Raw genomic sequence first — 15,311 nt, 5'->3', positions numbered from 1 at the left:
ATGCCTGGGCTCTGCTAATAAGAGCTCCAGTTTAATTGGTCTGGGGCAGTGTGCCAGCTATCAGTAGAGTTTTCCAGCACTATTTAGAAAAATTTCAAATTCACAACAAAGTGAAGGAATTGTACAATGAACACCCATATATTTACAACCTAGAATCTACAATGAACATTTGACTAAATTTATGTTATCACAGATCAAACCTTTTATTCATCCTACTTCTATCCATCCATCAGTCCATCTTGTTGTTTTAAACTACTTTTTAAAAAAAAGTTTATTTGTTTAGAGAGTGTGTTCGCATGAGCAGGGGAAGGGCAGAGAGAAAGAGAGAGAGAGAATCCCAAGCAGGTTCTGTGCTGTCAGCGTGGAGCCTGACATGGGGTTTGAACTCACAAATTATGAGATCATGACCTGAGCCAAAACCAAGAGTCATATGCTTAACTGACTAAGCCACCCAGTGCCATTGTCCATCTTATTTTTAATGAATTTTAAAATTTTAATTCAAAATAAGTTTCAATGCCCCTAAATAGTTCAGTATGTTTATCATTAACTAGAATTCAATATTTGCTTACTGTTGTTTTTAGGATAAAGTTTACAGACAGGAAATGTGCAAATCCTTTGCCACTCAGTGATTTTGATAAATGCATACACATGTGTAACCCACACCCCTATCAAGATATAGAATATAATCACCACTCCAGAAAGTTCCCTCATGCCCCTTTCCAGTTAATTTCTGACCCCACTCCATTCCAGAGGAAAGCACTGTCCTGATTATTTTCCACCATAAATGAGTTTTGCCCATTCTAGAATTTCATATAAATGGAATAGAATGAGATGCAGGCCCCAGTATTTTTAAGACACTTGTTAGTTGATGCCAGGGATAAGAAGCACTGCCTTACCCACTTCTCTCTGCACCAGGGAGCCTTTTTCTACACACAATTGTATGAATATTGTAATTAGGCCTCTTTTCACTGACACCTGTTGCTTCTCTGTGTCAATGCAGTGTGAAGGCTCTGATTTTACTTTATTTTATTATAAAACCTTGACATGCTTGTATAAATTTATTAATCTAAAGTAAACGGTGAAAACCCTAGTTCCCTCTCCTTATCTGCATCATAACTCACTTTGCAAAGGAAAACAAAGGTAAGGGGAGGGTGCTTTATATGTACACACACACACACACACACACACACCCCACAGACCCAGGAATTAAAAACAAATGCCAAAAGGATTATCTTATCCTTTTCTACTGTTTACGATCTTATCCTTTTCTACTGTATGTATTTTTTTACTTGCTTTTTCCCTTATGATTGAGGATAAGGTTGGTCAGTGTTTGGATAAGTAAATATGCTGTGGATCTCCCAACTGTGTAATTTTACTTTATAGCTAATCACAAAACAAAACTTCCTCCAAACAGAATACAATAAATTTTTCTCAAAAAACGAGGTATAATATACATACACTAAACACATAAATCTTAAGTGATGAATTTTCACATATCTGTGAACCCAAGTCAGCACCATTTAGATTTAGATATAGCATATACCCAGCATCCCATGCTTCCTCATCCTTCCTTTCAGTTAACAAAATTTGTAAAAAATGTGGTAAAATATATATTACATAAAAGTTTTCATTTTAACCATTTTAAGTGTACAATTCAGTGGCATTAGGTACATGACAAGATCACTTTTAAATTTTCTTTTTATTTGGTTGTTCTTTCAGTGTTATTCTTGCACATAGATTAAAGAGTAAAAATTGTTCTTATATCTCATTATGAAAAATAACAATCACCACACTCACACTGCAACTTCCTCTTCATTTTCCCTTCTCTTGAGGAAACTTTATTTCAGATTTTTCAATTATTGTCTATACTCCCCAATAAGATGATTATTTTGCTGCTTCTTGACTTTTATTTTAGCATTGACTTCCCTCTATGAGAGGTGAGCTCTCTTTCAGAGGGCTTGCCCCCTCGGCCCTTTCACCTCTTTGCCCCACTCCTTACATTTATATGAGAATTTTGGTAGATCGATATTCAGTGTTTGCATTATTTTGACATGTCAATGATATTAGGTGAGTCAAATAGCATGCTATGTCACTTCTTTCCTTTTTTTAAAAGTTTTTTTTATATGTTTCATCATTTTGAGAGAGAGAGAGAGAGAGAACATGAGCAGGGGAGGGGCAGAGGGAGAGGGAGAGAGAATGTCAAACAGGCTCCACATGGTCACCACAGAGCCTGGCGTGGGGTTCAGTCCCACGAACTGTGAGATCTTGACCTGAGCCAAAATCAAGTGTTGGACATTAAACCACCCAGGTGCCCCTGTCATTTCTTTCCTGTAAAACTTTGTCCTGGAAAACCTAGGTGATTGATGGAAACTTTGGGTATCATCTCTATGCTGTGGTCTAAAGCTGAATGGTTGCTCTAATTCCCTGAGAAGTTATAAGAGATGAGACTTGAGTGGAACCCAGACAATCTGTCCTCTTGGGTCACTCTGGGTAACCGAGTTACACACTTCCCTATTCTTTCCCACTTCCTTTCTCTCCTCTTTTCTACCTTCAGCGAATTGAAGGCTCCCAGCTCTCTCCCACACTCCAATATTTTGGTCAGTCACTGAGTGGGGGCCAGGACCTCACAATGGATGGACTGGTGGACCTGGCTATAGGAGCCCAAGGCCATGTACTGCTGCTTAGGTAAGAAATTCTTTTATAGCACACCAAATATCTTCCCTTTCAGGAGTGGCTTTGCTGTCTGAAGGCCCCTGATGGTCCTCTGGTGTCCCTACAGATCCCAGCCTGTGCTGAGACTTGAGGTTACCATGGAGTTCACACCCAAAGAAGTGGCAAGGAATGTGTTTGAGTGCCGTGCAAAGGTGGTGAAAGGTCAGACTGCTGGGGAGGTTAGAGTTTGCCTTCATGTCCGCAAGAATACACGGGACAGGCTAAGAGAAGGTGAGGCTGGGTAGGTAAGTCTGAAAGAGTTAAATAACTGGAGATATTGATGGGTGGCCCAGTGCAGTCTTCCCAGCCTTCTGGCAGTCCAGAGCAAACTTCCACAGGCTTCTACAGCCTTTTCGAAGCTTGGCTGAAGTGAGAAGACAGTTCCCTGACTGGGTACAGAGGCCCAGAAAACCTCACCAGAAGTGAGCATGTGGCACTCCTTTATTCTCTCAGTTCTCCAGAGAAACAATGGCCCCACATCTGTGAACTAACCAGGATTTTTTTTAAGTCAAGAGATAACTCATTTAAAGGGCAGGTTGAGTTGATGAAGCTAAACACAAGTTCAGAAAACATTTAGGCATGGCATTTTATCACAAGTAACTTGACTTCTCCTTGTCTCTAATTTGAAAGAGTGGCATTGTGCTGGGTGTGGGGGAATTGTAATGATGGTACTAGAGAGAAATGAGGGAATAAAATTAGGTTTCTAACAGTAATCTTACTAGGCTGAGGAGACAGTAGTCAGTTTGGGGCAGCTTGCATGGCTAGACATTAATATAAAAGTGTTGGAGAGTAGAGAATCATGTAGAAGGTGCCCCGAAACCTACATATAAATTCCTCTCAAGTCATAGGCTGACTTCCTCAGCAATGTATGTCTAGATCAATACTCTAAGAAACTCAGTAGAAGACAGAAGCCAAAGAGTTGTATAGAAGTTCAGCTCCCTAGTGCTGGGGAAACAGAAATTTGAGAGGGGTATTGGTAAGCAACTTGGTCTTTCTATTGGAACAATGTCTATTCAGACCAGCAACTAAGAGAAACAATAGACAATAGAAATAGACCCACAGGTGATTCAGAAATTGGAGTTATTAGGAATCTAAAAAACAACTACAGTTAATATCTTCAAGAAAAAAAGAGAAAATGATGGAGAACTTCAGAAAAGACCTGGAATTCATAAAATAGAGTAAAATGGAAACTATATTACTGAAAAATACCCTGACTTAAATTAAGAATTCAATAAATAGATTTGATAGTAGGTTCAAAGTGGAACAAAGAATTAGTGAACTGGAAGGTAAATCAATTGAGAGTATTTAGATTAACACACAGAGAAAAGAGGATGAAAAATACAGAAAAAAATGGTAAGACATATGGAGCATGGTGAAAAATTTAATAAACATGTAATTTGAAATTGAGAGAAGAGAGAATAAGAAAGAAGCAACAAAATAGAGGGAAAATCTTTTCTTTTTTTATTTAAAATTATTTACTTATTTTGAGAGAGAGAGAGAGAGAGAGCACAAGCAGGGGGAGACGCAGAGAGGAGAGAGAGAATCCCAAGCAGACTCCAAGCTGTCAGTATAAGCCTGAAGTGGGGCTCATGTGAAATCATGACCTGAGTCAAAATCAAGAGTTATACTCTTAACTGACTGAGCCACCCAGGTTTCCCAGTAACAATTTTTTTTAAAACTAATGAAAGACATCAAGATTCTCTGCCAAAACAAAGCAAGATAAATATAAAGGAAACCATACCATAGTACATTATACCAATGTGTATGACATACATTGTACCATTCCAAGGCACAAGTTACTGAATGCCAATGACGAAGAGAAAGAAGTTAAAAGTGACCAGAAAAATATACTTAGTTTTCTAGTATGTAACAGAATAGCTACTATTTTTTGAGTACTTTCTGTGTGGCAGGACTGTGATAAATGCTTTATAGACACTATTTCATTTCATTTTCACCACTGAGAAGGTACAATTATCTTCCTCAACTTGAAAATAAAGAATGGACAGGGTGCATGGGTGGCTCAGTTGGTTAAGCATCCAACTCTTGACTTCGGCTCAGGTCATGATATCAAGGTTTGTGAGTTCGAACCAGCTGGCTCTGTGCTGACAGCATGGAACCTGCTTCGTATTCTCTCTCTCCCTCTCTCTGCCCCTCCCTTGTGTTCTCTCTCTCTCTTTCAAAATAAATATACAAATTTAAAAAAATTAAAAAAAATAAGGAATGGAGACTCAAAGAGGTCAGGTAGCATGCCCAAAGTAGAGCTGGGCCTCAAACTCATGCTTGTCTGACTCCAAAGCTGGGATCCTCACTACCATGCTGCCCTGCCCCTTCAGGAGAGATTCAGAGCAACATCACATATGACTTGGCTCTGGACCCAACTCTCCCACATCCCCGAGTTGTCTTTGATGAGACAAAGAACAGCACACGCAGACAGACAAGAATCTTGAGACTGAATCAAGAATGTGAGACCCTAAAGCTACTGTTACCGGTGAGCAAGGGTTGGCCACACTCCTGGGTCCTCCATGCATGGGGTGGGTTTGGGAATCTAAGGAGGGCAAACCCTCAAACCCCCTACTATCTCTCAGTATTGTGTAGAGGATTCAGTGAACCCCATCATCCTGCACTTCAACTTCTCTCTGGTGGGGAAACCCTTGTCCTTATTCGGGAACCTCCAGCCAGTGCTGGCTGTGGATGCTCAGAGACTCTTCACAGCTTTGGTGAGTTCTGGAGTTGGGGTCCTTCAGGGTCATGGAAGACACCAGGGCCAAGATTGTTGAAGAACATTTTATTTCATTTCACATAATTTTATTTCAATATTTTATTTTATTTTGAATTAAATTTTAGTTAACATACAGTGCAATATTGGTTTCAGGAGTAGAATTGAGTGATTCATCACTTACATACAACATCCAGTGCTCATCACAACAAGTTCCCTCCTTAATACCCATGACCCTTCTAGTCCATCTCCCACTCACTTCCCTCCATCAACCCTCAGTTTATTCTCTGTCATTAAGATTCTCTTGTGATTTGTTTCTCTCTCTTCTCTCCCCATCCCCTTCCCATATGCTCATCTGTTTTTTTTAAGTTCCACATATAAGTGAAATCATATGGTATTTGTCTTTCTCTGATTGACCTATTTTACTTAGCATAATACATTCTAGCTCAATATTTTATTGTTTCATTTTATTCTTTCCTTTTCTTTCATCATACTTTATTTTTTTTGTAGTTTCCTTTTGAGCAGAATTGTGGCAGTGACAACATTTGCCATGATGACCTCAGCATCACCTTCACTTTTATGGGGTGAGTTTCTTTTCCTCACTGCTACCTGAAAATCTGCACCACAACCTGGTGCTCTGTTCTGGCCTCTGAGGGAGCCTGGAACAGAGCAGCTGCTTTGGAGGTGTTTGTGTGGTTGCCCCATCCACTGTCTTCTCTCTCCAAGAGTCTGTGCCACCAGAGTAGACTTGCCACATGGAGGGCCTCAGCGTCTCACGGCCTGGCTTGTTCTTTCCACAGTCTGGATACCCTGGTGGTGGGTGGTCCCCGAGACCTGAATGTGACATTGACTGTGAGAAACCAGGGCGAGGACTCCTACAGGACTCAAGTTACCTTCTTCTACCCACCTGGCCTGTCCTATAGGAGGATGTCAGTGACCCAGGTAGTCAAATCCTTCTCAGGCTCTGACTTTGCTTTCTTTGTCCCCACAGGTTCTGGTTCACATCATCATCTTTGTCTCCCTTGCCTTCCAGAAGCAGCGCTCACAGCGACCATGGCGCCTGACTTGTGAGTCTGAAGACTCCGCCAATGGGCCAGAGGCTTTGAAGAATAGCAGCTGCAACATAAGCCACCCCATCTTCCCAAACTACTCAGAGGTCGGGCTGCTGTCCCCCTCTCCCTTTCTCTTTTGCCTTTTTCTGAATGCTTTTCTTATTTTTTAAAAGTAGAGGCTCCTTTTTTGTTTTGAAAAATAGCTTTACTGAGATACAATTCATATACCATACAATTTACCTATTTCAAGCAGACAATTGGGTGGCTTTTTAGTATGTTCACAGAGTTCATATTCATCACCATGATCAATTTTAGAATATTTTATTACCTCGAGAAAAGACGCTGCTCTCCTCAGCCATCAACTCTAGTCCTCTCATTTCTCCAAGCTCTAGGCAACCACTAATGTATTTTCTGTCTCTAGGTTCACCTATTCTGGACACTTCATATAAATGGGATTATATTGTATGTAGTCATGTTTTCAAGGATCATGTATATTTGCAGCATCTATCAATATTTTATTTCTTTTTACTGTTGCATAGTATCCTGTTGTATGGAAGCACCACATTTTATTTATCCATTCTTTAGTTGATAGACATTTAAGTTGTTTCTTCTATTCTTTTCACTATCTCTCCTCTCTCTAACTCCAGATCACCTTTAATATCACATTTGGTGTGGAATCTGATGCTTTCTTTGGAAACAGACTACTACTCAAGGCCAATGTGACCAGGTGTGCTGTGCCTATCTTACCCCTTTGAGCCCCCAACCCCCTGCCCAGGATGAACCACTGCCCTCTCCCCACTGGTTCTCTCCTCAGCTTAGTCAGTTATTTATTCATTCATTCAATAAATACCAACTGAGCACTCACCATGTGCCAGGCATTGTGCCCAGTGCTGGTGAGACAGTGATGGACAAGACAGCTGTGGTTCCTGCCCTTACAGAGATTATAATTTAGTGGAAATATACACAGGAAAGCTCTCTGTTTCCCTTTAGTGAGAACAACACAACTAAGACCAACAAAACCGAATTCCAGCTGGAGTTGCCTGTGAAATACACTGTCTTCGTGGTGGTCACCAGGTGCTGGCTTCTAGGGCTTTAGCTCTGCCTTTACCATTATGCTGGACATGACCCATTGTGTATTTGTGTGTGTGTGTCTATGCACATGAGTGCCTGTGTATATGTGTCTAGTTTATATGTGCCTGGGAGTGTATTTGTGCCTGTGTGCATATGTGTGTGTGTAACCCAAGCTAGCACATCCTGTGTGTCTGACACACATCCCCCCCTGCTTACCACCCCACTGGCACTTTCTCAGGGCAGCATTACCCATGTACTCCCTTACATACTTAGCCCAAGACTCCTTCTCAGGACACCTCTGATGTCCTGACACCTCTTGTACTTTCTTCTTTCTCCCATCAGCCATGAAGTCTCCACCAAATATCTCAACTTCATAGCCTCAGAGAAGACCAGCCACATTATAAAGCACCAGTATGAGGTGGGGAGCTGAGAAGGATGACAGGGAGGGAAATCAATGTGCTGGGAATGCAATAATGGGAAATAATGATGGGATACATGCCTCAGGTGCCTACTATGTTCTGGGCTCTGTTCCAAGTTTACTTTCACCCTATACACACAGAACCACACACACACACATATGCACACACATACGCGCGCGCGCGCACACACACACACACACACACACACACACACACACCTCATTTTATCCTTACAATGAGTCTTTGAAGGAGGCACTGTCATTATCTCCAGTTCACAGATGGAGAAACTGAGGCTCAGAGAAGTTAACAGAACATGGCCAAAGTGTCCCCACTAGTAAGTGGAAGAGACACCACTTATTACCAACCTATCTGGGTCTTGAATGTGTGTTTAAGTGCTACAATTTACTGCATCCCAGAAAGCATCAAGAGGCAGGCTGCTTGGGTCTGTGAGGCCTTATTTAAGTGTACTGGGGTGTCAGGAGTGGGAAGGCTGATTCTGGTTGCTGGTGTAAGTGGAAAGGCCAGAGCTCTGAAGTCCACTGCCTTCTTCTCACTGTGCAGGTCAACAACTTGGGACAGAGGAGCCTCCCCATCAGTGTGGTCTTCTGGGTGCCTATCAAGCTGAACCAGGTGACTGTGTGGGACAACCTCCAGGTCACCCTTTCCCAGGTAAGCCTAGCTGGGCTTGAGAAGTGTCCTAACTCCTCCCTCCATAGCCCTGGTCTTTCCTAAAATCTCTGTTTTATTTTGGAGGCACTTTGACCTTCTCCTGGACTTAGGCCATTTCAGCCTCCTTAAGTCTGGATTCACAAGCCCTCATTTCTCTCTATTTTCATGGTGTCTCTTTTCCTCAGAACCTCTCCAGAACATGCAACACCACGGAGAAGTCTCCCCCTCTCTCTGACTTCATGGCAGAGCTTAAGAGGGCCCCAGTGGTGGTAAGAATAAGCCAGACCCAGCACTGTCCCCTTGTTGATGCTCAATACCATCTGTCAACTGAGTGGGCTGGGTGCATGAGCATTTTCGCATCCAGTTTCTTTAGTCACTTCTCCCCTTTTTTCCCTTCCCCAGAACTGCTCCATTGCTGTCTGCCAGAGAATCCAGTGTGACATCTCATCCTTCAGCATCCAGGAAAAAGTCAACATTACCCTCCAAGGCAAACTCTCATTTGACTGGTATATCAAGGTATGTGAGGGACAGGACTCAGCTGGGCATGGACACGATATTTCAGAGGGCCCATGGGTCCAGATTCAATCTACTCTCTCCTGTAGACTTCAGCAAACTACCTTCAGGTTGTGACCATGGCAGAGGTCTTGTATGACGATTCGAAGTTTGCCCTGCTTCCAGGACAAGAGACATTTCTGAGGGCCCAGGTATCTATCTTTGGCACAGAGGGACTATTGGAGGTAGGAATTGAGGCTGGGCTTGTGGAGATCTCTGGGTAAAGAGCTAGAAAGAGACAGAGGAGGAGGAGTGGGAGGAGGAGTGAGGGCAGAGGGAGGGGCCAGTCATTGGGTTAAGTGGGGGCAGAAGGTCTGACTGGGGAACCCCTAGAAATTTGGGGTTCCCCTGATGTACCCTCCCTCCCCCTGCTACAGATAGAAACCAAAGTGGAGCCAAATGAAGTGCACAACCCTGTACCACTTATAGTGGGCAGCTCAGTGGGGGGGCTGGTGCTTCTGGCCCTCATCACCGCTGGACTGTACAAGGTATTCCCTCTTCCTGTTTGCTCTCCTCTATCCTCACTGCTTCTTACTCAGCAGCTCATTATTGGGTTCAACTCACACCAAGTCACAGAGTCTCAGTTTCTTCAGCTATGAAATGAGAATATAAATACTACTTTGTGAAGGTAATTGGGTTAATACATATGTAGTGTACTTAGAATGGTCCCGGGTACAGAATGACCACTATGTAAGGATTAATCCTTCTCCTTGTATGTTTTATTTATTTTCACTTTCCTGACTCTAACATCAAAGCCATCTCTTTCTCTGCCCCACTTTCCCCAGGTCTCTTTATACTCTGTCACATTATTCTTTGTGCCTCCTGGCCCCTAGGTCTCCCCTCCTGTTCTGCATGGCCTTCACCACTTCCCTGACTTTGGTGGCCCTTACTCCTCTGTCTTTGCCTCCACAGCTTGGCTTCTTCAAACGGCAGTACAAGGACATGATGAGTGAAGCTGGTCCCAATGCCCAGCCCCAGTAACAGCTCCTTCCCCATTGAGTGGCCTCTCCTGCAGCAAGTAGGATTCTGGTTAGACCAGCATGCAGGTCCCCAGGCTGTTGGGCAGACTCTGCTATTAGGAGAGTGGGGTGGTAACATCTCAGTCGAAAAAGAACTGCTTGGGTTTCCATTCATGTGTGTGTGTGTTTGTGCAAGTGTGTGTGCAAGCATGTGCATGAGTTTTGTGTGTGACTCAGATGTCTTTTGCATGGGGATGAGTGCCGTCAGTACAACCTCTCAGGCAGAAGAGAATTGCTTAGGCTTCTTTGTGTGTGGGTGAAGGTGCCATTGGGCCTTCCTCTGGACAGAAGTGATGGCAGATTTTGTGGGTGAAGATAAAGGGAAATGTAACAGATCCTGTTCCTGCTGAAGGAAGCAAGACCTTCTTTCATGGGTGAGGACACATATCTGCAGGATGCTTTGCAGCTGGATCAAGACCACATGGAGGAGCTGTGATGGAGCCAGGATCTGATTAGCCACCAGGAGCCTGTCCACTCATTCCATTCCATACTAGAGCTACATAAGGTCCAATGAGCAATGGTGCACCTCCTTTTATGTATGCATTTACTTATTATTTTAATATTACTTTTATTTTTTGGAAGGGTAAACCCATCGACAGAACAAAAATCAAAAGTTGTCCAAGCATGAATGATGAAAATTTTCCCTTCCATCCTGGTCCCCCTAGCCATTCAAGTCCTTCCTAAGGGGTTATAAGGTTATGTGTTTTGGGGTCTTCTTCACAAAGATTTTAAGCATATGCAGACACACACACACACAAGCTTTTTTACACAAATGGTAATAGGTGTTATTTATACTGTTTTGCATCTTGCTTTATTCATCAATATGGCTTAGATGTTTTATATCAAGACATAAAGTATTTTTTTTTCATTCTTTTATACAGCTGTGTAGTATCCCATTGTATGGAAAGATCATGATGTATTTAACCAGTTTCTTTTCGGTATATTATTTCCAACCTCTCGCAACTACAAACAATGATGAATTAATAAATTGAATATATGTAATTTTTGCATATGTGTAAAGATAATTTATAGGATATATTCTCAGAAGTTTGGGTTCTCCCAGAAACAAACTCAAGATAAGAATTTGAGTGAAAGAAGTTTATTTAACAGTGGCCCCAAGAAATAGGGGAGGGATGTGAGCTGGGAAGGAAAGTCATCCAGGAAAGTCATCCATTTTCAAGAGGGACCACTCTGAACCCTGGGAGCATAACCCTACTGGGATTTCTGGGAGACAGTGTAGAATGCACACCTCAACATTGTCCCACTTGAAGACAGAAGGAGATGAAATATGTATAGTTGACCTTTGAACAACGTGGAGGTTAGGGGCACTGACCCCTCACACAGTTGAAAATCCATGTATGACTTTTGACTCCCCAAAAACTTAATTACTAAGTCTTACTGACATAACATAAATAGCCAACACATAATTTACATATTGCATGTATTATATTGTATTATTTTATGTATTCTTATAATAAAATAAGCTAGAGAAAAGAAAATGTTATTAAGAAAATCACAAGGAAGGGGTGCCTGGCTGGCTCAATCAGTAGAGCATGATACTCCTGACCTTAGGGTCATGAGTCCAAGTTCCATGTTGGGCATGGAGCCTATTTAAAATAAAGATTAAAAAAAATTTTAAGAAAAAGAAAATCATAATGAAGAGAAAATACATTTACAGTACTATATGTATCTTCATTGGAAAAAATCCACATAAAAGTGGACCTGTGCAATTCAAACCTGTGTTGTTCAAGAGAACTGTCCACCAATTCTGCAGTTATTGGCTGAGGTCTGCTCTTGGTGGGGAAGGGAGTCATTAATTCTCTGGCACTTCTGGCCTGTCCTGAATGAGGACAGAGTGGGCTCTGGTGGTCAGAGAAAGAGATAACAGGTGCTGGTAGTTGGAAGTCTGACTGATGAGGCTATGCTCCCCTGGCAAGGTCCACAGGGATCTGGGCAGGGCACCAACAGCACTTGCTACCAAGGGTGTGTACAGGTAAAGTTTTGATAGCTGTTTCTAGGTAGCCTTCCCTCCTCCCAGTGCCCATCTCCCATACCTTTGTCAGTGCAGTAGCCACAACTCTGGCTTCAGCATGTATCCTAATTCTCACACTAGTCCTGCTAAGTAGCCACCACTTGCTAGTTAATAACATTGCTATTTAATATACCTGAATTTCACTTATGAGAAAACTGAGGCTTGGAGAGATCACACTAATGGCCTGAGGTCATTACAGATAGGACTAGAATGGATCTGGGATTCAAATCTGGTCTGTCTGGTTCCAAAGCTTTCCTCCTTTACTGTCCTGATGATTTTTGAGGAATGGGTGTGCAGCAGGGGCAGTCAGGAATGGGTATGCAGCAGGTACAAGTTAAGTGTCAGGAGAGTGACTTTTATTTAGCTGTTATAATAATATTAGGTGAGCCATATGAAAGTGCCAACATGTTGACAAAAATGACAATTTCATGGGGCTCATCAAAATACAAGAAAATCATGGTTTAGATTAACAGAAATGCAAGAAAATCATTGCTCAGATGGAAGTCTGTTCCAGATGTGATAGGAAGAGGGAAGGGATCTTCCTGTTTGGGAAGGTTTGAGAAGAGACCCCAGGGTAGGCAACATCTGAATCAAGTAGGGGCAGAAGTGTTCCAGTCAGGGGAAGCATAGATGGGGCTGGAGAGTGGGCAAGAGCTTGGGCAGATGCACTTTGTAAGCCAGAGTGGAGGAGTTCTAATTTTATTCAAAGTGCAATATGATGTCATCAAAGAGTGACTAATGAGACAATGGCCCTTTGTATCCTGGGGGTGCCAGGATACATGTGTAAACATGTCAGATGATTCCACATACACATTTAGATGATTTATTTATTTTTTTTTAATTTTTTTTTAACGTTTATTTATTTTTCAGACACAGAGAGACACAGCATGAACGGGGGAGGGGCAGAGAGAGAGGGAAACACAGAATCTGAAGCAGGCTCCAGTCTCTGAGCCATCAGCCCAGAGCCCGAAGCGGGGCTCGAACCCGCGGACCGCGAGATCGTGACCTGAGCCGAAGTCGGACGCTCAACCGACTGAGCCACCCAGGCGCCCCCATTTAGATGATTTAGATACACATTTAGATGATTCCACACAATTTTCTCTCTGACTTAAAAATCCATTAAAAATGTTTTTTTCCTAAGTTAAAAGATAAATGACCTTAATATCTGCAGAAGTCCTTAACTGCCTCAGGAAAGAGGGCCTCTGTATCTGCAGGGACCTGCTCTTGGATGAGCAGCTAAGGTCTTGTGGGCTCAGAGTCCACATTGGCATCACTGAATCGGAAGCTTGTGTCGAATTCAGCCAGATAGGAGTTTTATGATGGGTTGGAAAAGAAATAATTTCCAGTGAAAAATTCTCTTAACATGACCATAATGTTATTAATAAACAGGGCCATAAATCTCTCATGATAAGCAGCCAAACCAGGAAAGTCTGCCTTTGATTTTTCTTTTTGGGGTCCCTTGATTCAGAATAAATAAATCCCTTCAGTCTCTGCCCTCTTTTTCTTACTTAGTAATAGGGTTCTTATCTGGGCCACCATGGAATATTGTTAGCATTATAATCTCCAGTGAATTGTGCCTCTTTGTATCCCACTCCTTTGCACTGGGACATTGTGCTCTTCCCATCAAGTGGAGGGCCAAATTCCCTGGAATTTGGGCTGGTCTTGTGGCTTACTTTGACCAATAGAATGTGGTGGCTTAAGGGATGTGTTGGAGTTCCAGAGCCTAGGCCATGAGAAGCACTACAGCTTCTGCTCCCACCCTCACACCACCATGCTGATACCCATCTAGCTCATTGGAGAATGAGCAGCCATATAGAAGAGATGACTAAGGCTCCCAGCTGATAGCTAGCACAACTGCATGCCTGAGGCCATTGTGACTCTTCCAGCCCAGTCCTGGAATCTGATGACTGCAGCCACTGGCAAGTCCAACAAAAGAACTGCCCAGAACTGAGGGAAATAATCCACTCTGCTTTGGAATGGTTTATTATGCCACAATGGATAACTAATATGGCCACCCAGTTAAAGAGCACGTTTCCCAGTTTCCTATACAGCTATCATGGCCATGTGGCTATTTTCTGGCTAATGGGACATGAGTAGGGTGAGTGAACAACTTTGGAGTCTGGTCTTCTGAGAGAAGAAGTGTACCTCTTTTCTCCTTACCATCTTTTTACCAACTGAAGTGTGAGTGTCATTCACCATTTTAGACTTTGCTGACAAGGGCAACACTTAAGAATGCCAAAGTGAGACAGAGTTTGGGTTCTAACTCTGTAGAACCACTATGTTATCCATGGACTCCATAATCTCATATTGTTATAAGAAAGAGAAATCTTCTTTAAGGCACTGGTATTTTGAGTCTTCGACACAGCAGTTGTCTCTGTATTGTAACTAATAACATTACCTTCTCAAGAGTTTTTACCTACTTGGTCAAAGAAACTAAACTTGTGGTAAATTCTGATAGAAACCCCAGTTTTTAGCATTTCAGTCCCCTCCTTCTTGTCAGGACTTATGATATGACTGGCACCTAAAATGGGGGGGAGGGCTGGAGAATGTTCCACTCTATCCATTCTCAGGCTGCTCACAGGCATCAGTAATACTTTCTTCATCTGTGGGACCTTCCTGATGAGCCCACTTGGGTTGGTCTCCAGGATTTATCCCCAACCTCTGAGATCACAAAGGTGGGGTCCTTCCTGCTGGCTAAATGACCTCATAGAGAAATTAATTATCCTGTTTCTCCTGTAAATGCATGAGAAAGGTACTTGGAAGGTATTTCTCCCTTCTCTGTCTTGAGAGATTACCAGAGATGTGTGTCCTGATGGTGTGAATTTCCCCTCCCCAGGGAAAGTTCAGAGCCTTTAAAAAAATCTATTGCTTTTACTCACTTACAGCTTATTTATTCTTGTTTCTTTCAAATTTTTATTTAAATTCTAGTTATTTAACATATAGTAATATTGATTTCAGGAGTAGAATCTAGTGATTCATCACTTATATATAACACCTAGTGCTCATGCCAACAAGTGCCCTCCTTAATACCCATGACCCATCTAGCCCATTCCCTGCCCACCTTCCCTC

The 15,311-nt window shown here is 42.4% G+C and overlaps 1 protein-coding gene and 1 non-coding gene across 9 annotated transcripts in view; one reads left to right on the top strand and one right to left on the bottom strand.

The window, feature by feature from the left end:
- Positions 1 to 11,212, top strand: part of LOC131501337 (integrin alpha-M-like) — a 43,460-nt gene extending 32,248 nt beyond the window's left edge. For 7 of the 8 annotated variants that reach the window (XM_058711334.1, XM_058711333.1, XM_058711335.1 and 4 more), the window contains 16 exons: positions 2,555 to 2,685; positions 2,780 to 2,943; positions 5,046 to 5,200; positions 5,298 to 5,429; positions 5,939 to 6,012; positions 6,229 to 6,370; positions 6,462 to 6,584; positions 7,128 to 7,207; positions 7,471 to 7,554; positions 7,894 to 7,969; positions 8,532 to 8,639; positions 8,825 to 8,908; positions 9,042 to 9,155; positions 9,242 to 9,343; positions 9,569 to 9,679; positions 10,104 to 11,212. In XM_058711334.1, coding sequence (XP_058567317.1) covers positions 2,555 to 2,685; positions 2,780 to 2,943; positions 5,046 to 5,200; positions 5,298 to 5,429; positions 5,939 to 6,012; positions 6,229 to 6,370; positions 6,462 to 6,584; positions 7,128 to 7,207; positions 7,471 to 7,554; positions 7,894 to 7,969; positions 8,532 to 8,639; positions 8,825 to 8,908; positions 9,042 to 9,155; positions 9,242 to 9,343; positions 9,569 to 9,679; positions 10,104 to 10,172 — 1,749 coding nt within the window. In that variant the 3' untranslated portion in view covers positions 10,173 to 11,212. The remainder of the gene's footprint in view (positions 1 to 2,554; positions 2,686 to 2,779; positions 2,944 to 5,045; positions 5,201 to 5,297; positions 5,430 to 5,938; positions 6,013 to 6,228; positions 6,371 to 6,461; positions 6,585 to 7,127; positions 7,208 to 7,470; positions 7,555 to 7,893; positions 7,970 to 8,531; positions 8,640 to 8,824; positions 8,909 to 9,041; positions 9,156 to 9,241; positions 9,344 to 9,568; positions 9,680 to 10,103) is intronic. The other variant, XM_058711331.1, reaches the window with a different exon arrangement.
- A 1,993-nt stretch (positions 11,213 to 13,205) lies between these two features.
- Positions 13,206 to 13,290, bottom strand: TRNAR-UCG (transfer RNA arginine (anticodon UCG)). The gene has a single exon. It is a non-coding gene; the product is annotated as a tRNA-Arg (tRNA).
- Between the last annotated feature and the right edge of the window lie 2,021 nt (positions 13,291 to 15,311).

Source organism: Neofelis nebulosa, chromosome 18 (genome assembly GCF_028018385.1).
Source record: "Neofelis nebulosa isolate mNeoNeb1 chromosome 18, mNeoNeb1.pri, whole genome shotgun sequence".
Classification (NCBI taxonomy): domain Eukaryota; kingdom Metazoa; phylum Chordata; class Mammalia; order Carnivora; family Felidae; genus Neofelis; species Neofelis nebulosa.
This window is presented reverse-complemented; position numbering and strand designations above follow the sequence as displayed.